Genomic DNA, 27,181 nt, shown 5'->3' with positions numbered 1-27,181 from the left:
AAGACATCAGTAAGTAATCAGCTGTAAGTTCATCCTCACTGGTGTCTTCATCCCTGTAGACCCAGTTACTTAGCCTGTGGTTTGGGGCCATCAGATGTCTTGTTGTCACCTGGGTGTGCTCAGTTGCTCAATTCTGTCTGACTCTTTGCGGCCTCATGGACGGTAACTCTCTAGGCTCTTCTGCCCATGGAATTTTTCAGGCAAGAACACTGAAGTTGGGTGTCATTTCCTCCTCCAGGAATCTTCCTGACCCAGGGACCAAACCTTAGTCTTTTGCATCTCCTGCATTGGCAGGCGAATTCTTTGCCACTGGCGCCACCCAGAAATCCCATACATTATGATAATGACCATTTGTTAACTGATGGGTTTTGCTGATACTATCTTTCATTCTCACAACAGCCATGTAAATTTGGTATGTATTATTCATTTTTATTTAATTGTTGGGAACTGAGGCTTGTTCAAAGGCTACGTAACTTGCCCTAAATCTTATAGCTGATAAGCAACAAGGCCAGGATCAGAACCTGTGTCTGTATGCTCATACAACTTATGTTCTTTATTTTTTTTGGTTCCTACCAGTTTTATTTATAATATCACCAAACAAGAATCAACCCAAATGTACCACAGGGAAACAGATCATCAGTTCTGGTATTTACAATGGAATATTACTCAGCAATAAAGAAGGTATGGATTACTGATATATACAACAACATGGATAAATCTCCAAAATATTGTATTGTATAAAAGAAACCACACACAAGGGTACATGCTATCCAATTCCTTTTATATTTTTTTCTTAAAAATAATTTTATAAATGTATGTGTTTATTTATTTTTGGCTGTGCTGGGTCTTCATTGCTGTGCTCAGGCTTCCTTTAGTTGTGGTGAGAGGGGGCTACTCTTCATGGCGGAGCACGGGCTTCAGTAGCTGCAGCACACGGGCTCAGCAGTTGTGGGGCACGAGCTTCGTTGCTCCACAGCATGTGGAGTCTTCCCAGACCAGGGACTGAACCCATGTCCCCTGCACTGGCAGGTGGGTTTCTGTCCACTGTGCCACCAGGGAAGTCCTTATATTAGTTTTTCTAGTGATAGAAATCAGAACAGTAATCGCTTTGGCGTAAGGAGATTGCTGGAAAAAGGAATAAAAGTGCTTTACAGGTGATAGAAACATTCATTGATTTTGGTGGTTGATTACATGGATGTATATATTTTTCAAAACTAGTCAATTGTGCACTTGAGAGCTGAGCATTTTACTGTACATAACCATACATCAAAAAAGTATTTTAAAAAGTAAAATAATAAAGCATGTATTCAAACATGCAAAGGATCAAGGAGAACACAAGGACTCTTAAAGCAGAAGATGTCCATTGGCCACTGGGGATGACTGCTTTACAAACTATGTCCTTTGCTGTTGTGAGCAAGCATTTTTCTTTTCTTTTTTTTTTTTTAATTTTTTAAAGCATTTTTCTAACTGTAAAGAAATTCATTTAAATAATTAAGAAAACATACAGAAAAGTATAAAGAATAAAATAGAATTATCATATAATATAAATTATAAGGTTGAATCATTATTATATTTGGTGTGTGTATTTCCAGTGAGGTATGCGTGTGAGAGAGACAGAGAATCAACTGTTGAAAGGGTTTTGTAACTTGCTTTTGTTTCTTAATGAAACACTGTAAGCATTTTAATAAAACTCATGCTCTTTTCACTGAGTCATGCTGTTTCTTTTTCAATAAATTCTTTTGTTTCAGGATAGGGAGCCCCATTCAAGTGTCCAAGTCCAGCACCACCTCCAGATGCCCCCAGGTAGCCCTCCCACATTAAGGAAGCAGTGGTTGGAGGGTTTCATCTCATTCCCTTCAGGGAAAGATTGACACAGAGAAAAAATAGTCAATTATTTGCTTTGCAAAAGTTGAAGTTCAGACAGGTGTTGGAATATTTCAAACAAAATATTTGATTACCGGGGGCCAGGATTTTCTGCTCTGAGAGCAAAAGAGTTACCTTAGCTGGTAGAGAGAAGGCAGCGAGGCTGAGGTCTACTGGAAAAGAAGTCGTACAGAGCATTCATCATCACTGGGACCCTGGTCTCTGAATTCTGGCTCTGACTTCACTAGCTGTATGATTTGAGAAAATTGTTTTTAATCTCTGCCCCCACCGTTTTGTGAAATATTAGGATAGTAACATTATTAACTCTTAGAATTGATGAGGGAATCAAATGAACTCATATTAGAAATGGTCAAAACAGTGCCTGGCACATAACAAGTCCTCAAGGGTTAAATCTTCTTCCTCCTCCTCCTCCTCCTCCCCCGCTCTTCCTCCTAGGCTGATGTGTGTCCCTGATATAGCGATCATGTCCTGCACTTCTCCTCTGCCAATGACCGAGAACCCGAGAAAAACACACACCTGTGCCACCTTCCTGGAAGGGAAGTCCCAGAGATTCTTTCATGCCAAGGATGAGGACATCTTACTACATGTTTGGGCATATAGGTAGATAGACCTGAGATTACCTCACAGTTTTCCAGAAAGAGTCAGATGCTCCCAGGAACCCATAAAAGATGTGGAGGGTGGAAAAGTAGGAGAGAGACAGTGAGAGAGGAGGGAGAGGAGAGAGAGAGAGATGGACGTGAGAGATTTCGGGTCAGGAATAGGGGTAGAAAGTGAAGCCAGGTAGAAATGAAGACATTTCAGTTAATGGCAGCATAGGCCATAGTAGCTGAGGACAAGTTTGGGCACCTCACATATGATGGACGCAACGTAATCCCTCAAAGTTAGAACCAAGCACAAGGAAGGGAAAGGGCAGGTACAACACTGCAATTCTGACACTAACTACCTGGAGTCAGTGCAGACTCAGAGGTCAAAGGCATCATCCCCAACTAGACCGCCCCCACGTCAGATGCCAGCCACGAGGTGGGGGCTTCCCTGGCGGCTCAGTGATAAATAATCTGCCTGCTAATGCAGGAGACATGGGTTCAACCCCTGGGTCGGGAAGATCACTTGGAGAAGGAAATGGCAACCCACGCCAGTATTCTTGCCTGGAGAATCCCATGGACAGAGGAGCCTGAGAAGCGCCACGGTCCATAGGGTTGCAATGAGTCAGACACGATTTAGTGACTAAACAACAGCAAGAAGGCTACCTGTAGTTTTCACCAACTGACTACAAATTCAGTTTCCCACAACCCCTCCAGCTTTGACAATTCGCTAGAATGACTCATAGAATTTAAAAAAACTCTATACTTACAGTTTTATTATAAACCACATGAATCAGGACCAGCCAAAAGAAGAGACCTATAGGATTGGCTCTATAAAGGTTTTGGGTTGTTTTTTTTTTTTTTTTTGCACACCATACAGCTTGTGGGATTTTAGTTCCCTGACTAGTGGTTGAACCCAGACCCTCCAGCAGTGAGAGCACAGAGCCCTAACCACTGAACTGCCAAGGAATTCCCTAGAATGAACTCTAGAAGGGTCTTGAACGTGGAACTTCCATGGCCTCTCCCATGAAATCAGGATGTGTCACCCTTCTAGCACCAACCAGGAGGCTCAACTGAGCTTTGGTGTCCAGAGTTTTTTTGAAATTTCATTATATAGGCAAAGATTGGCCTATGGATCATTGGCCATGAACCCAGTCTCCAACCTCCCTCCCCTTCCCAGAAGGAAGGGGAGTTGGTATCCCCTGTCTTGAAGCTTCAACCCTCTAATTATGTGACCAGTTTTTCCAGCATGGCCAGTTTCCATCGTGAAACTATCTAGGGATCCACCAACAAAGACACTCCCATCACTGACAAAATTCCAACAATTAGAAGCTCTATCTCAGGACCCTGGGACAAAGACTCCATAGATTATTTATTATACAGTGGCAGGTATTCCTAAATTTACTGAAGATAACTTAATGGTACAAAATGGAATTTCAAATAAAAGTGTGCAGGCTCAGAAGGCAGCGCATACCCTTGATGTTTTTAGAGACTTCAGCATGGATGCCCTGGATGGAATAACGGTGAGTTACCCTCTCTGAAGTCACTAGGGCTGAGGAGTACTGTTTGCTTCAGGAATCTGTCATCACGCAGGACCAGGTAAGTGGTTCTTCCTTCTTATTGACCATCACCCAGCCTTTGGTAACCAGGGTGATAGTAGGCTCCTCTTGACTTCCCATTTCTGCAGTAGAAACATTCATATTACCTAGTCCTTCCCCCTTCACCTCAAATCTAGTGGAAAGAGCATTAAATTCAGTACCCAAAGCCTTGGGTTTGATGTTTGCTCTGCCACTTATCATTCTTTACCTCATTGAACTTTATTTACCTTATCGGGAGGAGAAGAAGAAGAACCTCTAACTACTCAGGGAGATTGTTATATTCAAAAAAGTTGCTATAAGCAGGAGGTCTTTTTATAAAGAGGTGATGTATTAATTTATTAGGGCTGCCACAGACTCAAGAAAGGCAGACCAAGAGCCACAGACTGAGTGACTTAGCAGAAATTTATTTTCTCACAGTTTTAGAGGTTAGAAGGCTGAGATCAAGATTTCAGCGGGGCTGGTTTCTTCTAAGACTTAAGAAGAGGATGCAAGAGAAACAATGAACAAACCAAAGGACACAGTTAGAGAACTGCTTGAGAAGCATCTGAAGCACAGGGTCTGGATGGACTGGGTCACCAGCTGCCGACTTTTGTACAACTTAAAGGAGAAATGAAATTTAACATGTTTGATTCTCTTATGTGGGGATTTACCTCTGGAAGTGTCCTAACTTTTTGCTAAAGGAACAAGTGTTGTCTGGTCTTATGAACACTGAGGAGGCAGAGTGGCATGAGGTAGAAAGACCTGTTCTTCCTATCTCCTTCTGGCCTCCAGTGAAGATGGAGGGTCACCCTTGAGTGAACTAGAACTCTGAGCTCCAGATAGTCATCACAGTAGCAGGAGATGTATGCGTACATGCTAAGTCGCTTCAGTTGTGTCCGATTGTTTGCCACCCTGTGAACTGTAGCCCACCAGGCTCCTCTGCCCACCGGATTCGCCAGGCAAGAATACTGGAGTGGGTTGCCATGACCTCCTCTAGAGGATCTTCCTGACCCAGGGATCAAACCCCACATCCCTTATGTCTCCTGCATTGGCAGGTGAGTTTTTAATACTAGAGCCACCTGAGAAGCCCAGCAGGGGATGATCCAGAGGCAATTCTTGAGAGCTACTTGGCACCAAAGGAATGTTCTGGACTGGAATGGAAGATCAAATTTCCAACTAAGTCCTGTAATGTAAAGAATGTCGCTCCCAGATAGGAGATGGGGTATCCATCAAACTCCTGAGCTGTCATTTAGTAAAACGTTGGAACAATTTATTATTTAAATTGTTATTATTTATTTAATTAATAAATAGATTATTTATGGATATTATTTAATTAAGTGATGTGGGAATAATTAGATAATAAGATCCTAGGTCACACCAAAGCCAAAAATTAATTCCAGATGGATTGAATTGCTGTGAAAAAAAAGTAGCAGGTAAAAAAATGAAATTGTCACATATAAGGTATAATACAGGAGGATTTTTTCCCCCCTAATAATCTTGCGGTTGTCCCAAGCATGATATGAAACCCAGAAGTCATAAAAGGAAAAAAATGCTAGATTGGACCACACAGAAATTAACAAAGGTACCCTAAATAATAGGCAAGATATAAAGAACAGACAACCAGGAAGAAATACTTGCAATACACGTAACAGATCTCCCTAAAAGAACACCAACAAACTAATAAGAAAAGGCAAAAAAATCCAATAGGAAAAAGATCAAAGGATATGACTAAGGACTTCATGGAAGAAATAGAAATAGTCAAAAGGTATATTTTTTTAAAAAGTCCTGAGACTTCATAATATTTAAAGGAATTTGCTTTAAAGTATCAACATGATTTTTTCACTGACAGGTAAAAAAAGGGTTTATATAAATATAGAACAGGGTCTGGAAGAATATGCAGTAAATTATGAACAGGACTTCATTTTAAAGGAATGTAACTGGGGAAGCAGAGCAGAAGTCTTTCAATTTGTTACTTTATATACTTTTTCAAGTGGCGGTTTATTGGTGATTTTTACTTTGGGGATGTTTTGCTGTATAATTTAATTCCTTGGAAAGCAAGGTAAACATAAATTCTCTACACTCAGGAGGCTTAGAAAACTTTTGTTTGTTTATTTTCATTTGCAAAATCACAAAAATGTATGAGTTAATTAAAAGAATCAGACTAGTTTTTATCTACTCTCACATCTCAAACCATTATTTATGCATACTATTTGTCCTTGTACTTAATTCCTGGATATCTTCAAGTATATGTTTCTCCCCAAACACTTCTTTCTAGATACCTCCCTCCCCTGAAATAGGAAAGAAGGAGGAAAAAAGAAGTAAAGAAAGAAAAAAATAAGGTACTATATGTATGTAAGGATTTAATTGTTTTAATACATTATTAAAAGACACTTGCTCCTTGGAAGAAAAGCTATGACAAACCTAGACAGTGTATTACAAACCAGAGATATTACTTGGTCAACGAAGGTCCGTCTAGTCAAACTCATGATTTTTCCAGTAGTCATATATGGATGTGAGAGTTTGGACTGTAAAGAAGGCCGAGTACCAAAGAATTGGTACATTTGAATTGTGGTGTTGGAGAAGACTCTTGAGAGTCTCTCGGACAGCAAAGAGATCAAACTAGTCAGTCCTAAAGGAAGTCAATCCTGAATATTCATTGGAAGGACTGATGCTGAAACTGAAGTTCCAATACTCTGGCCACCTGATGTGAAGAGCCAACTCATTAGAAAAGACCCTGATGCTGGGAAACATTGAAGGCAAGAGGAGAAGAAAATGACAGAGGACAAGATGGTTGGATGGCAACACTGACTCAATGGACATGAGTTTGAGCAAGCTCCAAGAGATGGTGAAGTACCGGGAAGCCCAGTGTGCTACAGTCCATGGGTCGAAAACAGTTGGACATGACTGAGCGACTGAACAACAATTACTTTTAGGTGAGGATCCAAGTGACCAAGTTAACAGTCAGATGTCACATTGGGAAACAAATTTCCAGAAATGTCAAAAGAAAATGGTTTACTATGTGGCTTGCTATGTGGCTTCTCTTGTTAGTGGCTTTTGAATAAGCCACTTGAAAAAAAAAAAAAAGGCATATTACAATACATGTTACACAATTCCAAGAGCCAAAAAGCATCCTGTGAAGTGATGTCCCTGTCACCTTTGTCCTAAAGGCCATTACTAATACAAATTTCATGTGTATCCTTCCAGAGATATTCCATGCATATGCAAACATTTTGTGGTAGCCTACCACACCATTACAGCTTGCTTTTATTTAAAAAGATATATCTTGGAAGTTGTTGTGTATCAGTACACCTAGAGCTGAATCACTGTTTCTTTTTTTAAAAAGCTGCAAATGATTCCAACGCATGGATTTACTAGAATTTATTTCATTAGTCCCTTACTGATATATTCAGGTTGTTTCCATTATTTTCTTTATCTGTACAAACAATGCTGTAATAAGTAACCTTGTATACTTGTGATTTTGCAAATGTACAAGTATATCTGTAGGAAAAAATATCCCTACAAGTAGGACTTCTGGCTCAAAAGTAAGTGCACCTTAAATTTTGAAAACTCTGCAGCAATTGTACTCCCTTAAACCATGATGGAGAGTTTGTTTCCCTATACCCTCAACTACACAGTGGTATCAAACTTTTGATCTTTGTCAGTCTTATAGATGAAAAATGGTTTCTGATGTAATTCTGATTTGCCTTTATTGCAAGTAGAGTGGAACATTTTTGCACGTGCTAAAGAGCAATGTTCCTTCCTCTATGCATATTTCCTCTTCTATGAATTATCCATTAATTATGCTTTTTCTTTCATTTCATTTATTTACTTTTAAACTTTCATTCAAGTTATAAAAATAATGTTTGCTATTTAAAGATTCTCTTGCTAGGTAAGAAAAAAAATCTAGCTATATGGTATTTATAAGAGATACTTCTAAATCAAAATAATCTGAAAAATATGAGAGACTAATAAAAGATATATCAAACAAATGCATAAAAATAAAGTAGGAGTAACAATATTAAAGTCAAACAAACTAAATCCAAAGCAATTTAACATTTCAAATTTATAAAAGATGCTATCCATCAAGAATATACAATAGTCATGAGTTTTTATGAAACTAAAAATGGATTTTCAAAATATAAAACAAAAGCTGTTGGAAATACAAGAAAAATAGATATTCACAAATTCATAAAATTTGGGGAATACCTGAATGGGCTTCTCTCAGAAATTAACATAAGTAAGGCTACAGAAGATTTAAATAACAAAATTAATAAGTTAATAAACAGAAAATACATATTTTTCAAACATACATGTGAAACATTCAGAAACATAGAGTGCTAGACCATCAAAGACACTTTAATAATTCTAAAAAACAGATCATATACACTCTGACCACAAAGTAATAATATTATAAACTAATAATAAATGAATGGTCCCTTTCAAAACAGAAAGGAAAACTATAACCATTTACAAGTAAATAAAAAGAACTTTCTGTATGACTGTTAGATTAAAAAGAAAATCAAAGTAGAAACTACAAACTATTGGGAAATGAAGGACAGTGAAAGAAATTGCATATTGATCTCGTTGGATATGGCCAAAATAGTATTGTGAAAATATGGGGACTTTGCTGGTTGTCCAGTGGCTATAAGAGTCTGCGTTCCCAATGCAGTGGGCTCGGGTTTGATTCTTGGTTGAGGAAACAGATCTCACATGCTACAACTAAGCACAGCCAAATAAATAAAATATATTAAAAAAAAAAAAAAGAAAATATGCAGCATTAAGTCCATTTATTAGGAAACAAAATTGTATTAAACAATGATTTTTTTTTTAAAAAAGGTTAAAAATATAATGGGATTCCCTGGTAGCTCAAACGGTAGAGTCTGCCTGCAGTGTGGGAGACCTGGGTTTGATCCTTGGATTGGGAAGATCCTGGAGAAGGAAATGGCAACCCACTCAAATATTCTTACCTGGAAAATCCCATGGACAAAGGAGCCTAGCAGGCTATCATCCATGGGGTTGGCAAAGAGTTGAACATGACTGAATGACTTCACAACAACAGAAATAAAATATATCAAGAAAATGAACCCAGAAGGCAGAAAATGAATAAAGATAAAAGCATAAATTGGATTTCCACTTCTCTTAATACTGGACTCAACTCTCTTTCAAAGGGTAACTTGAAAAGCTGAATCAAATATGACCAGCATTCTCTTAAAGGCATCAGCATCAGAGAACAAACAAAGCAACAAAGGGTTATCAGATAAGAAGCAGGAGAAGACAGAACTCCCAAGGTAAGTTAGGTATTAGGTACCACTGTCCTCCTAGTGCATGCTGCTCAGAAACTCAGGCATGTCCAACTCTTTGCGACCCCACAGACTGTAGCTCACCAAGTTCCTCTTTCTATGGGATTATCCAGGCAAAAATACTGGAGTGGATTGCCATGCACCCTCCAAGGGATTTTCCTGACCCAGGATGGAACCCACATCTCCTGCTTGAATTCAAGTCTCCGGCATTGGCAGGCAGATTCTTTACCACTGAGCAACTAAGGAAGCCCGTTCCTCGAAGTAGTATTTCCCATTTTCAGAAAAAGAAGCTGAGAAGTTGAGTGGTTTAGATTCATGGGGCTATGTGAAGTATAACTGAAGTTCATAATCTCTTATGCCCAAACTTTGAGTTGGAACCCAAAAGGATTAAGGACTGGAAATACACTAGCCTTCTAAAGGACTGCAGTACAGCTTCAAAGCATCTCATTCCTTAAAACTGGAATTCTGGTGATTCTGGATTGTGGATGCCTTTAGGCAACTGTCAATAAACAAAAGTAAATCTTCTGCGAGGAAAATGAAATCATCCTAAACTTCAAATTCGTTCCACCAGAAACTTAAAGAATACATTTTCTGAATGAACACACAATCAAAAGAAACCAGGCCTAGGAAGAAACCTGACAATATGCACAAAACCACCAGAAATAATGAACAATAGAAATTGTTCCACATAGCTTCCATATATTGGAGTTATTGGTCATAATCCTTAGAACTTTTGTAACTATGCTTACACAAGTAAAAGGGATAAGAGAAAATAAAACTTAGAATTTGGCACAAAATTAAAAATATTTAAAAAATAGATTTAAGAAAAGTAATCAAAATTGAAAACTGAAAAATAAATAATAGAAATTTAAAATTCAATGGATAGATTTAACATAGACACAGCTGAAAAAAGAATTAATGAGCTAGAAGAGACTAAAGGATAGAACAGTACAAAAGAGATGGTAAGATACAGGAAGGATACATTTAGAAAGTCTAACATATAATTTGAAGTCCTAGAAGGAGAGGAGAAAAGTAAATAGGGTAGAAGGAAAGTTTGAAAGTCTGAATACTTCCAGAGCTAATGAAAGATATTCCGTCACAGAATCAAGAAACTCTATGACCCCCTAAGGGCATAAATAAAGAGAAACCCACAACTAACTACATGAGCCATCAGCCTAATTGTTGCCCCCTTGATCTTAACAGACCTTTACTGCCTCCGCCTGCCTATAAATAACCAGTTCTTCAAATGCTCTTAGAACAAACTATCCTCCTGCTGCTTCCACCTCTAATGGGTTGAACAAACTTTGACCCCTTGTTTATCTTATATGTGTATGAGTCATGTTTTTAACTTCTTGAAACTTGTACTTCGAATATACATATATGAAACAAAGATTTCATGAAATAATACTTTTCCTTCTTGCAATATTTTCTGTTCTATTTTATTCTTTCCCATCTTATTAAAAGATCATTTTGGTCACATTCACTAAACGTAATCTCAACCTGGTAATCTTAGCCTGCGGTTTGAGAAATCCTGCTTCGGCGGACAAGGGAGTGAGTGGGTGACGGGGAGCGAGAGGGGGTAGAATTGCATTTAAAAAAACAAAACAAACAAACAAAACCCTAATATTTAAATTAGTTACTTTGGCTTCCTCCCTCCAAAGAATCAGACGACCCTGGATACAAGATCGGGTTTTCTGGAATTTTGTTTTTCCTTTGGAGGATTTTTTTTTTTTTTTTTTTTTCTCTTTTCTTGCCCAGCGCTCGGACTCTGGGATTAACCCTGGGGACTATTTGGGAAAACCCAGCGGCTGGCTCCAACGGGCCCCTGGGAAGAGAGGAGGACAGCCCGCGGGTCAAGCGGAGGCCCGTCTCCCCGGGTGGAGCCTCGCGGCCTTGGAGAGCTCCGGGGCTGTTCAGAACTTCGCTGCACTCCTCCCGGGAGTTGAGACCAAGCGAACTTCGAGTTCTCCTGGAGAGCTCGCGGAAGTGCGAGGTGGGCAGTCGCGGAAGGGGCGGCCATCGTCAGAGCTCCGTCGGGCTCCCCTAAGTCCCCCGTGCATCTTCTGCCTTGGGGTTGTCCGGCCCCTCCCGAGCCAGGAGGCTTCCAGTTGGAAACAGTGACTTCTGTGAGTCCCTTAGGGGGACTGAAGACCGCGAGGAAAAGGGAACAGTAAGGGCCCGCCTTAGTCCGGCCCGCCCTGGGCCACCGGTACCCTAGAACCGCCCCTACTGTTCTGTCTCTGGACAAGTTCCAGGCGCTCTGGCTCGCGGGCCAAAGGCGCGGCGGCGCGAGCCATGAACCGAATGGGCCCTCTGGGCTCCGCGAGGCTGCGGTGGGCGCTGCTGGGGACGCGGGCTGCACTCCCCGGCCTCGGCTCGTACGGGGCCAGAGCCAAGGCGGCGATCCCCTCCGCTCTCCCTGCGGCCCAGGCGGCTGAGGCTCCCGGAACCGGGCCTGGAGATCGGAGGCTGCGGAGCCTGGATGAGCTTTCAGGGCCAGGGCAGCTGCGCCTCTTATTCCAGCTGTTGGTGCAAGGCTACGTTCTGCATTTGCACCAGCTCCAGGTAACCGAGCGAGGGGGGTGGCGGTGGTGGTGGGGCTCGCGCCAAGGGGATGCGGTGAGCACCCGGACAGAGAGGCTGGGGATGAGGAGACAATGAACAAAAAGTGGAGGACACCAGGAGAACGTAGCCCGGGACCGACTGGGGCTGTGGCCCTAACCCTGGACATCTGTAGCGGTTCTGAGTTGAAATGAACAAACAGGTCAAGGAAGGGCGTGAAGCCGGAGGGCACAGGCAGGAAATGAGTCGGGAGGCTAGGATTAAAGTGGATAGAGGTTGGGAGAGAAGGGAACTGTCTTGGTAACTGAATAGCAGATGCAAGTGTGCAAGCTGCGGGATGTTATAGAACCACTTTTTCTGTGGTGATATCCCTACCAGACTTCTTGCAAAGGAAGTGGTTTCTGGAGGATTGCAGAGGTTTGGCAATTTGCAGGGTAAATTTGCCCTTAGTGGAAAGAAAGATGTCATTGCTTAAAAGAGTGAAAGCAACATCATAGACATTAATGAAAAGATACATTTTTGTTAAGATATCAATATCCAGTGAGAGGTTTATCCAGTGAGAGGTTTATCCAGTGGAACACTGTTATGAGGCAGGTATGGATAGCCCACTATCAATGGACAGAGACTGGAAAACCCAATGTTGGTTAAGTTGTAGAGGCTTTAGGAAGTGAACCGAAGAGATTCACGTGTGATCTGTCTTCCTGATAACTATTAAATATTAACGCACCCACTCTGCCCCGGGAACTTTCCTAAGATCTGAGCTTCAGTAAGTTATGGTCAATACCCACATGGGGGTTAAATGCTCCTTTTGAGGAAGAGGGGGATTGTTGTTGCTTAGTCATCAAGTGGTGTCTTACTCTTTGTGACCCCATGGACTGCAACATGCCAGGCTTCCCTGTCTTTCACCAGCTCCTGGAGTTTGCTCAAGCTCATGATGTCCATTGAGTCGGTGATGCCATCCAACCATCTCATCCTCTGTCACCCCCTTCTCTTGGCTTCAATCTTTCCCAGCATCAGGGTCTTTTCCAATGAGTGGGAGTAAACAAATCAGTAATCACCTAATTTCAGAAAGAAGACCTGAGTGCCCTGGAAGAAGAAGCCAGTCTGGGGCTGTGGGAGAAGTGGGACCTTTGATTAGCCTGTGCCATCCAGGCACATGTGAGGTTATCAGTGATTGACAGGAAGCATAGACAGCCCTTGGGCTGGGCTGATGAACTGACTGGTCACCTAGTGGCTGTGCTGGGCAGTAGTTAAAAATGAAGAGGAACTGTGGGGACTTGGGATATGACAGGCCTTTGAGGAGGGCCTTGAAGACCAGACTATGGGCCCTGGGGGTTCCTCTGAAGGGTCATGGTGGGCTCTTGAGCAGGTGTGGGGAGAAGAAAGCTTCCAAGGGACACTGCCCAGTTATGTGCTGTGTGATGGATTGGGCAAGAGAAGCAGAGAGAGCCTCCGATAGCAATAGAAATGGCAGTATTTGAGCAACCACCTCCCCTCCCCCCCAGGAAACTGGACTGAGAGTTAACAATGAGAGAGAAAATGACTGTGAGGGTTTGAAAGTCCAAACTGAACAATTTCTCTGCACCTGCCTGGGCCGCTGCCATCTCCCCTGGGGTCTTCTCTGTTGGGTTCGTGGTTTTGAGGTATGGTGGGAAGGTCACAACACACTCAAAGACAGTTAAAAAAATCATTTGCTGTGTGCTCCTCTCCAAGAAACCAAGTAAGCCAAGAAACCGAAGTCCTGAGAGCTTCTCCTGCTCGATTTAACCTCTAGAAATGTGAGCAGCCAGTGGATGCCCCAAGGGTGGGTACTAAGACTTCTTACCATTTCTCAGAGAAAGTTTACTAGGAAGTTTTCCTCAGGATTATCTCTACAGCAGTAACTACCAAAGAAATTCTCAATTGCCCTAGAAAGTGGAAGAGGAAGCAGGAGAAAGCCAGAAATGCATGGCCTTTTAAAGGAGAGAACAGGACTCGAATTTTGCAGAGCCTCCTGGCTCCAGCCTTTGTATCTCAAAGATCTGGAGTCACATGAACCTGGGCTGCTCCATGGGCAATATATTAACCCCTCCGCTGTGTGGCTGGTGTGAGTTAGTATAGAGTAGAGGGCTGCACATCTTTAAAAGCCCATTAATACCCTTATTTTGAGGAAGAGGATGCTTCCAGTGACTCACTTTGTATCAGTTCAAATCTGTTTGGTTGCAATTCTCACCGGTTTAAACTATAAAGCAGCTTTATTGGCTCCTATTATTGGTTCCTATTTAAAAAGTCTAATAATTGTTTGCCCACCAGGTATAGTTTGCTACAGGTATTCATGAGACCATCCAACCCACCATTTTGTTCTTCTCAAGTTCTCTTGGCTCTGCTGTCTCACAGAACTTAGTTGATTGACTTGGGTTAACTGCCCATTCCTGAACCCATCATAGTGGCCAAAGGTGCACTATAGCTTAGATTCATGCAGGCTCACTCCTAAAACTGGGGCTGGGATCCCTGCCACCTGAATAGGTGTCGACTGCATAGGAGGAGGAGTGGAATTGAGATAAGGGTAGCTGACCACAATGTCTCCTGTACCATCAGTCATCCAAAACTGCATATTACACATAAAATTGACAAAATCAGCTTAGGGAAGCATTGTAGGACTTCAAGGGGTCAGACTGGTAATTGAGACATGTGAGAACCATGCAAGTGCATAAATACCAGTTCCTTTTTCTTTTCTAACTAAAATAATGACGAGTGCTGCAAAAGTGAAATGTGAACATATCTTAAATTTATATGTAAATTTACAACAAATTGATATCTTTCAAAGGTGTCGACCCTGAGAATAATAAGATCAACTATCTATTCTGTAGCTCTGATTGTGGACTGCCTGGGTTTGGTGACCCCTCTTTTGTCTTCCTAATGCTTCCTATACATATTTGTCATTTCATGTATCATGTTTCTTTTTTATATGTATATACTTAGGAAAAATTTTTTTCCTGTGAGAAGCACTTTGAGATTTACTCTTTCAGCAATTTTCAAATATACAATATGGTGTTGTCATAGCCACCATCCTGTGTATTACACCCTGGGAGGTAGTCCTGTAATCCCCACTTACTTATTTTATAACTGAAAGTTTGTACTTTTTGACCACCTTTATCCATTTTGCCCTCCTCCTATTCCCACCTCTGGCAACCACCATTGGTTTTCTGTATATTTGAGTTTTGTTTTAGTTTGTTTCAATTTTAGATTCCACATATACATGAGATCATTCAGTATTTGCTTTTCTCTGTCTGACATTTCATTTAGCATAATTCCCTCAAGTATATCCATGTTGTAAATGGCAAGATTTCCTTGTTTTTTATGGCTGAATAATATTCCTCTGTGTGTGTGTGTGTGTGTGTGTGTGTGTGTGTGTGACATTTTATTTAGTCATTTATCCATTGATCACCACTTAGGTTGCTTCTATGTCTTGCCTGTTGTAAATACAGCTGCAGTGAACATTGAGGTAAATAGTGTTTTCCTTTTCTTTGGATAAATACCCAGAAGTAGAACTACTGGATCATATCATAGTTCTATTTTTAATTTTTTGAGAAACCTCCATACTGTTTTCCATAGTAGCTGTACCAATTTACATTCTTACCAACGGTGCACAAGAGTTCCCTTTTCTCCACGTCCTTGCCAATGCTTATTTTTTTTTTGTCTTTGAGCCATTCTGACAGGTACAAGGTGATATCTCATTAAGGTTTTAATTTGCATTTCCCTGGTGATTAGTGACAATGAGCACTTTTTCTTTTACCTGTTGGCCATCTGTGTGTGTTTTATGGAAAAATGTCAATTCAGATCCTCTGCCCATATTTTAATTGGATTTTATTCATTTGTTTTACTATTGAATTGTTTGAGTTCTTCATATATTTGGATGTTAACTCCTATCAGATATATGATTTGCAAATATTTTATCCCATTTGGTAGGTTGTCTTTTCATTTTGTTAATGGCCTCCTTTGCTGTGCAGAAGTTATTTGGTTTAATGTAGTCCAACTTGTCTATTCTTGTTTTTATTACCTTTGCTTTTGCTGTCAAATTAAAAAAAAATCAACATCAAGGCTAACAACAAACCACCTATGTTTTCTTCTGGGATATTCATGGTTTCAGATTTTATGTTCAGATCTTTAATCGATTTTGGGTTAAGTTTTGTGTATAGTGTAAGATAGTAATCTTTTGCATGTGGCTATCCAGTTTTCCCAAAACCATTTATTGAGGAGGAAGTCCTATTATATATTCTTTACTCCCTCATCATAAATTAATTTATGATATATATATGGGCTTATTTCTAGGCTCTCTATTCTTCCACTAATCTCTGTATATGTGTTGATGCCAATACCTATTGGCCTAATAGGTTTGTAATATACTTTGAAATCAGGACACAAACCCTCCAGCTTTGTTCTTCTTTCTCAAGATTACTTTGAATATTCAGGGTCATTTTTAGTTACATGTAAACTTTAGGATTGTTTGTGCTGTTTCTGTGAAAAATGTCATTGGAATTTTAGTAGGAATTGCAGTGAATCTGTAGATTGCTTTGGATAGTATGGACACTTTAATAATACTAGTTTTTCCAATTCATGAGCATGGAATATCTTCCCACTTGTTTGTCTTCTTTAATTTCTTTCTTCAATGTCATAATTTTCAGTGAACAGGTTAAGTTTATTCCTGGGTATTTTATTTTTCTTGATACAGTTTAAATGAGAGTGTTTTCTTAATTTCTCTTTCTGATTTTTTGTTATTAGCTTATAGAAATGCAACTGATTTTTGTATTTTGATTTTTTATCCTGAAGCTTTACTGGATTCAGTTATTTCTTCTAACAGTTGTTTTGGTAGAGTCTTCGGGGTTTTCTGTATATAATATCAGGTCATCTTCAAATAGTGATAATTTTGCTTCTTTTCTGATTTGGATGCCTTCTTTTTCTCTTGCCTAATTGCTCTGTTTAGGACTTCCAATACTATGTTGAATAAAAGTGGCAAGAGTGGGCATCCATCTTCTTCCTGATCTTATAGGAAAAGCTTTTAGCTTTTCAGTTGACTATGATATTAGCCATGGACTTGTTTCATATAATCTTTATTATATTAACAATTCAATTCAGTCGCTCAGTCATATCCAACTCTGTGATCCCATGGACTGCAACTCGCCAGGCTTCCCTGTCCACTACCAACTCCCAGAGCTTACTCAAACTCATGTCCATTGAGTCTGTGATGCCATCCAACCATCTCATCCTCTGTTGTCCCCTTCTCCTTCTGCCTTCACTCTTTCCCAGCATCAGGGTCTTTTCCTATGAGTCAGTTCTTCATATCAGTGGCCAAAGTATTGGAGCTTCAGCTTCAGCATAGGTCCTACTAATGAATATTCAGGACTGATTTCCTTTAGGATTGACTGGCTTGATCTTCTTGCAGCCCAAGGGACTCTCAAGAGAACTCCTATGTTAACAGTACATTCTCTCTATACCCACTTTTGTTAGCATTTTTATCGTAAATGAATGTGGAATTTTGTCACGTTTTTTTCTGTATCCATTAGATGACCCTATGATTTTTATCCTTCGTTTTGTAAATGTGTTGTGTTGCATTCATTGATTTGCAGTTGTTCAACCATCCTTGCATCCCTGAAATAAATCCATCTTGATCATGGAGAATGGTTTTTTTTAAAAAAATATGTTGTTGAATTTGGTTTGCTAATATTTTGTTGAAGATTTTTTCATTTACAATCATCAAGAATACTGGCCTGTAATTTTCTTTTCTTGTAGTGTCCTTGTCTGATTTTAGTATTAGGGAAATTTCAGCATCATAAAATGAGTTTGAAAGTGTTCCCTCCTCCCTTCCCCCACTTTTGGGGAAAAGTTTGGTATTAATTCTTCCTTAAATGCTTGGTAGAATTCCCTAGTGAAGCCATCTGATCTTTGACTTTGTTTGTTAAGAGTTTTGATGACTGATTCAATCTTTTTACTAGTAACCGATCTGTTCATATTTTCTATTTTTCTTATTTTGATTTTAGTATGATGTGTGTTTCTAGGAATTTATCCATCCCTTCTAGGTTGTTCAATTTGTTGGCATTTAATTGTTCACAGTAGTCTCTTGTGATTCTTTGTATTTCTGTGGTATCAGTTGTAATGTCTCCTCTTTCATTTCTGATTTTATTTATCTGAGTTCTTGTCTCTTTTTTTCTCTGTGAGTCTAACTAAAGGTTTGTCTATTTTGTTTGACTTTTTAAAAAGCCAGCTGTTAGTTTCACTGATCTTTTCTATTGTCTTTTTAGTCTTTATTTCTTTCTCTTAGATCTTCGTTTTTTCCTTCTATAACTTTGAGGTTAGTTTGTCCTTCTTTTTTCTAGTTCCATGAGGTGTAATGTTATGTTGTTTGAGACCTTCCTTTTTCTTTCTTCTTCTTTTTTTACGTCATTCTTATTTCTTAATGTAGGCGTTTATTGCTATGAACTTCTTTCTTGAAACTGTTTTTGCTACCTGCCATCAGTTTTTGGCTTTTACCACTCTTTGCATCCTTTCCCGGAAGCCCCTGTTCCCACCTTCTACTGGACATTAACATCAAAGGTCAGATGATCTGTGACCTTTTGAACCCAGCGGGCTTTGTTCTGCCCAACACAGAGGCTATCATTCCCACGTTCAGCAGTCCCATCACCATGTCAACCTCCTTGCTTGTCTGCATCTTGGCTGGCAGCATGGGCAACCCCATAGTGACTCTGGAAAGGGATGATGTCTGGGTGTTCCCTCCTGCTTGGTCTCCGTTGTTGCTTGATCTGCCCCAACAATCTACGCACACACCACTGCCACGTCAGTGCCCCTAAAATCATGTTTGATTAGTTGTTCACTTGCTCAGGAATCCCCACAAGATCTGGGGGATCACCCTTAAATATCTCAAGCAAACATTTGAGTCCCCAGCCTCCTTTACCTAGGCACCCCTTCCTTTAAGTTTTGGTGTGTTGTGTTTTCCATTTTCATTTATCTTTATAGTTATTTTAACTTCTCTTTTGATTTCTTCTTTGACTTAGTAGTTTCTGTAGCATGTTGTTTAATCTCCATAATCTCCATGTTGTTTTATCTCTTTAACCAATATTTGTGAATTGTCCAGATTTCTTGCAGTTGATTTCTAGTCATACCATTATGTGGGAAAAGCTGCCTGATCATATTTCAGTCTTCTTAAATTTATTAAGGTTTCTTTTGTGGTCTAACATTTGATCTATACTGGAGAATGTTCCATATTTGCTTGAAAAGAACGTGTATGTTGTTGCTTTGGGGTGGAATGTTCTGTGTAAATCTGTTAAGTTCATCTGACCTAATGTGTCATTTAAAGTCAGTGTTTCTGTATTGATTTTCTGTCTGGATGATGAAGTGGATTTTCTGTCTCCTACTGTATTGCTGTCTTTTTCTCCCTTTAGATTTGCTATATATTTAAGTGCATGTATTTCTTTCTTTTCCTTTTAGTATTTGTTTATTTATTTGACTGTGCTGGGTCTTAGTTGCAGCACATGGGATCTTTGATCTTCATTGCAGCATGTGGGATCTTTAGTTGTGGCATGCAGGTCTTTAGTTGCAGCATTCTAACTCTTTGTTGTGGCATGTGGGATCTAATTTCATGACCAGGGATTGAACCCAGGCCCCCTGCATTATGAGCACAGAGTCATAGCCACTGGACCACCAGGCAAGTCCCCTAAGTGCATTTGTTTATCATTGCCTGTTTATATGGCTTAGAGACTGGGCTGTGAAGTTCCAAAGGGTGGGCCTATGTTCTTCCCAGCTCTGTGTCCCCCCAGCACCCAGCACAGTTCTGGGTACAGGGGAGGTTCTTGATAATGTTTGATAAATAAATACATTGCATGTACCAGGCAAAAGTCTGTGAGTGGTACTGAGCAGTAGCTGCATCTGGTGGTAAACTTTGTGAGACTCTTCTCAGCTCCCTAATCTGAGTTGTTTGACATAAGAGTGAAAAACAGACGATGATGGAGATGGGCGTATTGATCAAGACTGGCCCTTCAGGTTTTAGCTTTTCAGGTTCAGAAACTAAATTTTGTCAGTTCATTCAGCATGTGTAGATTATTGGGAACTGACCCCCATTGACCAAACCCACAGAAACAAATTGTGGATTGGAGTAGTTATTTACAAAAGTTAGCCCTCCCAGGGATCTCATACTTCATCACACAGAAGCCCCCTATTCTACTTGCTCCTACCTGTCAAACTATCACCAAACTTAGCAGCTTAAAGCAACAGCTTGTTGTTATCCTCGTGATTTTGTGGGTCAGGAATTTGGGTAGTGCATATCAGCAATGGCTTGTCTCTGCTTCACAGTGGAGTGGAGGTTTAGTTTGAACGGGTGAAGATGTCTGAGATGGATCAAGTAGGGCCACATATTTGGGCCTCAGGTCTGACTTTTAGCTGGTTTCCTTAACTTTTCTCCATGTCACATATGCTGGGGCTGGAATTTCCAAGACGGCTTCCTCAGTTGCATGTTGGGTGCCTGGGCGGGTGTGACTAAAATGGCTGGGTGTCTCTTTCTCCACATAGCTAGCCTGGGATTTCCTCACAGCATGGTGAGTCTCTGGACAGTCAAGACTTCTTCCAGGGTGCTGGTTTCCCCCAGAGTGGGTATTCCAAGAGATGAAACTGGAAGTTGCCAGTTTCTTAAAGTCTCTGTCTGGAAATTGGCATAGCATCATTTTTGCTGTGTTCTACCCATCAGAGCAGTTACAGAGCACACCCAGAACCTAGAGAGGAAGATGTAGACCTGACCTATCAGTGGTAGAGATATCAAAAAGTGTGTGGCCCTCTTTAACAGGCTTAACCTCTTCCTAGAATCCAGGTACCTAGGGAGAGAAATTACTAACTGCTTTAATAGGTTGCTTGGTGTATAGGGATTCCAGAACTAAAACTCAGAATTGCATCGAAAAAAACTTCTTCTAGGCCTTGGAGAAACCTGGTTGAATGTGCTTCTCTTGTGCCTGTTCATTAGATTAAGTATCTCTCTTCAGAAATAAACACTGCCTATTTTTGCTGTTTGGCTCCGCCTTCTGGGTTTTGTAATGGCCTCTCTCATCCTGTTAACACATTCTTTCTTCAGTTTGGCTAATACTGTTGATTAGATGGATTTTCTCTCTCAGTGCTCAGGTTACCATCAAGCCTTCCTGAGATTATCCTCCAGTTACCTTGACTTGGCGCGAGTGTTCCTCAGTCTCATCTGGCAGACATTTACAAATTGTCCCTGAGACTCTGGTGGAATCTAATGTATCGCTTTAAAGCCTCAGGGATGGGAAATTTGAAACTAGGTATTAGGGTATAAGGGCTTCCCAGGTGGCTCAGTGGTAAAGAATCTGCCTGCCAATGCAGGAGCTCTAGGAGACTCGAGTTCGATCCCTGGGTCAGGAAGATCCCCTGGAGGAGGAAATAGCAACCCACTCTAGTATTCTTGCTGGGATAATCCCATGGACAGAAGAACCTGGTGGGCTGCAGTCCGTGGTGTCGCAAAGAGTCAGACACAATTACCGTTAGGGTATAAAGTGTCACTTATGCCAACTTAGCAAATGCACTGCCAGAATTTTTATCTTACAGATAAAATTTGTGGTCAATGAAATATTCCAGACTATTCAATATAGCAGTATTTCTGGTTGGGAAATGTTAGAATGACCTACATGTCCCAGTAGGGAACTAATTAAAAAGTTGTAGTACATTCATACAACAGAATTTTATGCAACCATTAAAAAGAATAGAGGCAGGAAGGCTTCCCTAGTGGTCTAGTGGTTAAGAATCCGCCTGCCAATGTAGGAGACATAGGTTCGATCCCTGGCCCAGGAAGATTCCACATACTGTAGGACAACTAAGCCCATGTACCGTAGCTACTGAGTCATCATCACCTGAGAGCTGAAACTTCTAAACCCACATGCTGCAACTGCTGAAGCCTGCGTGCCCTAGAGCTCGTGCTCCATAACAAGAGAGGCCATTGCAATGAGAGACATGTGCACTGCCACTAGGGAGTAGTTCCTTCCTGCTGCAACGAGAGAAAGCCTGCATGCAGCTACAGAGACCCAGCAGAACCAAAATAAAAATAAACAAATAAGTTAAAAAATCTTAAAATGTTAAATCTTTTAAAAAAGAATAGGGGCAGCTCTATGTGTATTAATATGAATTGCTTGCTATGATATGGGAGGAAAGTAAGGTGCAAAACTGTATAACATGCCACCGTGCTTGGTTGCTCAGTTATGTCCAACTCTTTGTGACCCCACGGACTGTATCCTGCTAGGCTCCTCTGTCCATGGAATTCTCCAGGCAAAAATACTGGAGTGGGTAGCCATTCCCTTCTCCAAGGGGTCTTCCTGACCCAGGGACTGAACCGGGGTCTCCTGCATTGCAGGTGAAATTTTTTTATTTTCTGAAATTTTTTTACTGAGAGAGAGAAGGAGAGAATGTGTACAAAATATCCCTGGGAGGACACACAAGAAATTGGTAATTTTGGCTGCTTCTCTGTAGGGGTCTTGAGTCTGGAGATGAGTCTTAGGAGACTTAGCTTTTTACTGCAGGACTGCTATGAACCTCCATCAGAGTTTCCTCTGGCTTCATCCTGCCCAGGCATAATTCACCAACTTTTGAGTCTTTTTGTACCATTTTTGTACTATTTACATTTTTTTTTAATTAAACATTGTGCGTATACATATTACCTTAAAAATTTTTAAGAACAACAACAAAAGAATGGAGGGCAAGAGATAAAAGGATGGCTGACCTAGCTTCCTGGTCCAGCATAATATTTTGAAATCTTTGATTGGTCTTCCTTTGGTACCCCTGTTTGGCTCTGTGTCCTTACTTTTGATGTCCACTTCTGCCTCTGCATCCTCTTTTTTTTTTTTTTTTTCCCTTCTAGCATCTGTGCATCCTCTTTTTAGTTCTGTGTCCATTGCTAGTCACCTCGTCCTTGTTCTTGGAATACTCTCATTGTTCTACTCGAGACCAGCCCAGCTTGCTGGTGTACACAGTGTACAGAGGTTTGCCGCTGGGTGTGTCAGGAGTGTGGCTTTGGGATGGGAAATGCTTCTGTTTCCCTAATAGCCTCTCTGAAGATGTCACAGGCAATGCCTTTTCTTGGATCATCTTTAGATCTTCCTCTGCCCTCAGCCCATTGTTTCTCTACAATAAACACTCAGAGGGAAATTCTTATTGTTCACCTATCCTGTGCATATCTTTGTAACCTTATGACAGTGCTTCTGTCTTGCATAAAAGTAGACATTTTTATGATTATTGAAGTAATGGCTGCACACATGCACAAAAGTTTTTTTTCTGTAGCTTTGTTTGTAAAATAAAAAATTCAGAAGCATGTTAAATGCCCATCAACAGGGTAGATAGATTGTGATATAGTCATATAGTGGAACACTATGCAATAGTTATAATGAATGCACAAGCTTTTATATATCAAATTGCTTCCCTGGTGGCTCAGAGGTTAAAGCGTCTGCCTGCAATGTGGGAGACCTGGGTTCGATCCCTGGGTTGGGAAGATCCCCTGGAAAAGGAAATGGCAACCTGCTCCAGTATTCTTGCCTGGAGAATCCCATGGATGGAGGAGCCTGGTGGGCTACAGTCCACAGGGTCACAAAGAGTCGGACACGACTGAGTGACTTCACTTTCACTTATAGAATTTAGCAGGGAGAGGGATAAATTAGGAGTTTGGGATTAACAGATACACACTACTATATATAAAATAGATAAACAACAAGGAGCTACTGTATAGCGCAGGGAATTATATTCAATATCTTGTAATAACCTATAATGGAAAAGAATATGAAAAAGAAAAATATATATACATATGTGTATATATATGTCAAATGGAATTACTTTGCTGACACCAGAAACTAATACAATATCGTAAATCAACTATCTTTCATTAAAGAAATAGAACTCAGAACCAAAGTTGAGTATAAAATGATATGTGGTGTTGTTCAGTTGCTCAGTTGTGTCCTACTCTTTGCAACTCCATGGACTGCAGCACACCAGCTTCCCTGTCCTTCTCTATCTCCTGGAGTTTGCTCAAACTCATGTCCATTAAGTCGATGATGCCATCCAACCATCTCCTCCTCTATAGCCCTCTTTTCCTCCTGCCCTGCCTTCAATCTTTCCCAACATCAGGATCTTTTCCAATGAGTCAGCTCTTCATTTCAACTGGCCAGAGTATTGGAGCTTCAGCATCAGTCCTTCCAATGAATATTTTCAGGTTGATTTCCTTTAGGATTGACTGCTTTGATCTCTTTGCTGTCCCAGGGACTCTCAGGAGTCTTCTCCAGCTTCACGGTTTGAATGCATCAATTTTTCTGGCACTCAGCCTTTGTTATCGTCCAGTTCTCACATCAGTACGTGACTACTGGAAAAAACCATAGCTTTGACTATATGGACCTTTGCGGCAAAGTGATGCCTCTGGTTTTTAATATGCTGTCTAGGTTTGTCATAGCTTTCCTTCCAAAAAGCAAGTGTCTTTTAATTTCATGGCTGCAGTCACCATCTGCAGTGCTTTTGGAGCCCCCCAAAATAAAGTCTGTCATTGTTTCCATTGTTTCCCCATCTATTTGTCATGAAGTGATGGGACCACATGACATGATCTTAGTTTTTTGAATGTTGAGTTTTAAGCCAGCTTTTTCCACTCTCCTCTTTCACTTTCATCAAGAGGCTCTTTAGTTCCTCTTCACTTTCTGCCATTAAAGTAGTGTCATCTGCATATCTGAGGTTATTGATATTTCTCTCAGCAATCTTGATTCCAGATTGTGATTCATCCAGCCTGGCATTTTGCATGATGTACTCTGCATATAACTTAAATAAGCATGATATGTAAGGTACTGTTAATATTTCTATAAATTAAAAGCCACATGAAGATGATATGAGCTATCATTGTGTGTGTGTATATATATACATATAGTATGTAATAAAATTATATAAATATTGACAGAACGAACACTTTTCAAATTCAAGATAGTGGTTGCTCTGGGGCCAAGGCAAAGGGAAAGGTAAAAAGGGGACTTTGAAATGCTTTCATGTTTAAAAAATATATAAAACAAATATGACAATTATTAACAGTTCTTGATTCTGGAGGGACAGTATATAGTGTTACTTTTTAAATCACCCACATTAAAATATTCATAATAAAAAAATACAAGTAATCATACTCATTATGAGTCCATTTGGACCCCTGGCTTGGTCTGATCTTCGAGAAGAGCGCTCAAGGCAAGATTCAGAGTAAGGAGAACCTGGGAATGCTGTTAAATATTTAGCACCTTCTGTCACTTGGAAATGTGAATTCCACTTGTGTGAGGGGGTTGAGGCTAAACTCCTGATGACACTTGGACAGCACTGCCTCATGACTGTCCCAGCTGGACTCTTCACCTTTGACCCTAAATGATGCCTCTTGCTGGCATCTTTCAGGGGAGGCAAAAGGGTGCCCTGCGCCTGAAGTTACATCTCTCTGTCTGTTTATCTACCTGATGGTTGCCAGCTTTTCGGGCCAGGTTTGTTGACACTGGCCAAAAAGTACTTGGTGTTTATGAGTTCACTTTTGTCCTCAGGACTATTTACTTGCTGTTTCAGTGTTGTTTTTCCTGTGCTGAGAGCCTCCCCAAGGAACCCATCATCAGTAAACCAAACAGGCCCCTGAGTAGGAGAATAGAACATTACAAGGCAATATTCCTTTTTTGTTTTATTTGAGGGGAGATTTTAGACTGTAAAGAATCTGCCTGTAATGCAGGAGATCTGGATTCGAATCCTGGTTTAGGAAGATCCCCTGGAGAAGGGAATGGCAACCCACTCCAGTATTCTTGCCAGGAAAATCCTATGGACAGAAGAGCCTGGAGGGCTACAGCCCATGGGGTCGCAAAAAGTCGAACACAACTGAACGACTATCACTCTCATTTTTAGATGATTTTAATTTTTTTTTCCTTCTGACAGCTTTCTTGAGATATAATGACATACCATACAGTCCTCCAGTCTCTCATGTTCCAGGAGGATCACAAAGTCTGCCAAAACTCATGTTTTGAGCTCTTTAAGCTGTAGCTCAGGTCTTTGAATGTGTGGATATGTGTGCGAGTTTGCCCCATAGCTCCAACCCTGACCTTTCACTGATCCAACTAAGAATTCTCAGGGGCAGAGATCACCCCATCAGACAGACATTCTAAATATTTACTTTTATATTTATTTAGCTGCATAGGGTATGAGTCTCAGCATGTGGGATCTTAGATCTTCATTGTGGCACATGGGATCTAGTTCCCGGGCCAGGGATCAAACCCTGGCCTCCTGTATTGGGAGCACGGTGTCTTAGCCACTGGACCACTGGGGAAGTCCCCAGATAGATATTCTAATTTTACTATTAGAAGCTCATACCAAATCTGTTTGTCGTAGGCACCATCAGGTGGAAGTCACTACAACCATGACTCTCTCTAGTTTGACTAGGCCTTTTTGGACTGCAACAGCCTGCACCCCGGCTCCCCGTTCAGGGGACAGCTAGAGGTGTCAGCAAGCACACCTCCCCCCCCTCAGCTGGGCCACAGAAGTTCTGGGCAGTGTGATTGTCTATTGCCACCGATGCTGAAGCGTGTAGAACAACCCGTGACTGATGAATAAACAAAAGAGGCCAACGGTAGCAGGATGAGGCCGAAGAGGCCAAATCAATGTCCGGAAAGTTAATCTTGCTCTGTCATCTTTAGTGGAGACTAGTCCTTTCTGATGTCACTGGACCTTGGGACATTTCTGAGAGTTTTCATATCAGATTCTCTCTGGTCAGTGGTCAAGTTGAGGGTGGTGATAGCAGTCTGGATTAAACCGGTGAGATGTCTGTAGACAAGAATTGGAAGAGAGAGATTAATAGTCCCTCCCTCCACCCCCAGCCTCCCAGGGTTGATATCCGGTGTCCCACACGCCAGAGGTGCGCCTGTCACTTCCACGGCTGCATGACCAGTTTGAGCAGTCTCTCTAGCAGTCACTCCATTCTTTGTCCTCATCCTCCTGGGTCTTACCCTCACATGATCCCTGGTTTCTCCTGAGGTGCCTCAGTGGTTTCTTTCTTGTATACCTGGTACCACCCTAGAACATCTTCCACCTCCTGACATGGGGACCACATCAAGACCACCTTAGGAGTTGTCACCTCACATCATGGTCATTAGCATCAACATCTATGATTGTGCAACAGCGGCAAGCATAGCTGGTGACTGAAGAAGCACCAAGTTTGAGTAGTTCACTCCCTGACTCTTCTTCTACTTGCAAATTCCAGGCCTGGTTTCCCAAGGGG

At 40.9% G+C, this 27,181-nt stretch overlaps 1 protein-coding gene across 1 annotated transcript in view; it reads left to right on the top strand.

Moving 5' to 3' along the window:
- The first annotated feature begins 11,162 nt into the window (after positions 1 to 11,162).
- The window catches only part of CYP27A1 (cytochrome P450 family 27 subfamily A member 1), a 39,173-nt gene continuing 23,154 nt past the window's right edge, over positions 11,163 to 27,181 (top strand). Inside the window, exon 1 of the mRNA XM_065927658.1 lies at positions 11,163 to 11,907. Within this exon, the coding sequence (XP_065783730.1) occupies positions 11,638 to 11,907 (270 nt within the window). The 5' untranslated portion in view covers positions 11,163 to 11,637. The remainder of the gene's footprint in view (positions 11,908 to 27,181) is intronic.

Source organism: Muntiacus reevesi, chromosome 3, assembly GCF_963930625.1.
Source record: "Muntiacus reevesi chromosome 3, mMunRee1.1, whole genome shotgun sequence".
In the NCBI taxonomy this organism is placed as follows: Eukaryota; Metazoa; Chordata; class Mammalia; order Artiodactyla; family Cervidae; genus Muntiacus; species Muntiacus reevesi.
Note: the sequence above shows the minus strand (reverse complement) of the source record. Positions and strands in the feature narration are given on the sequence as shown.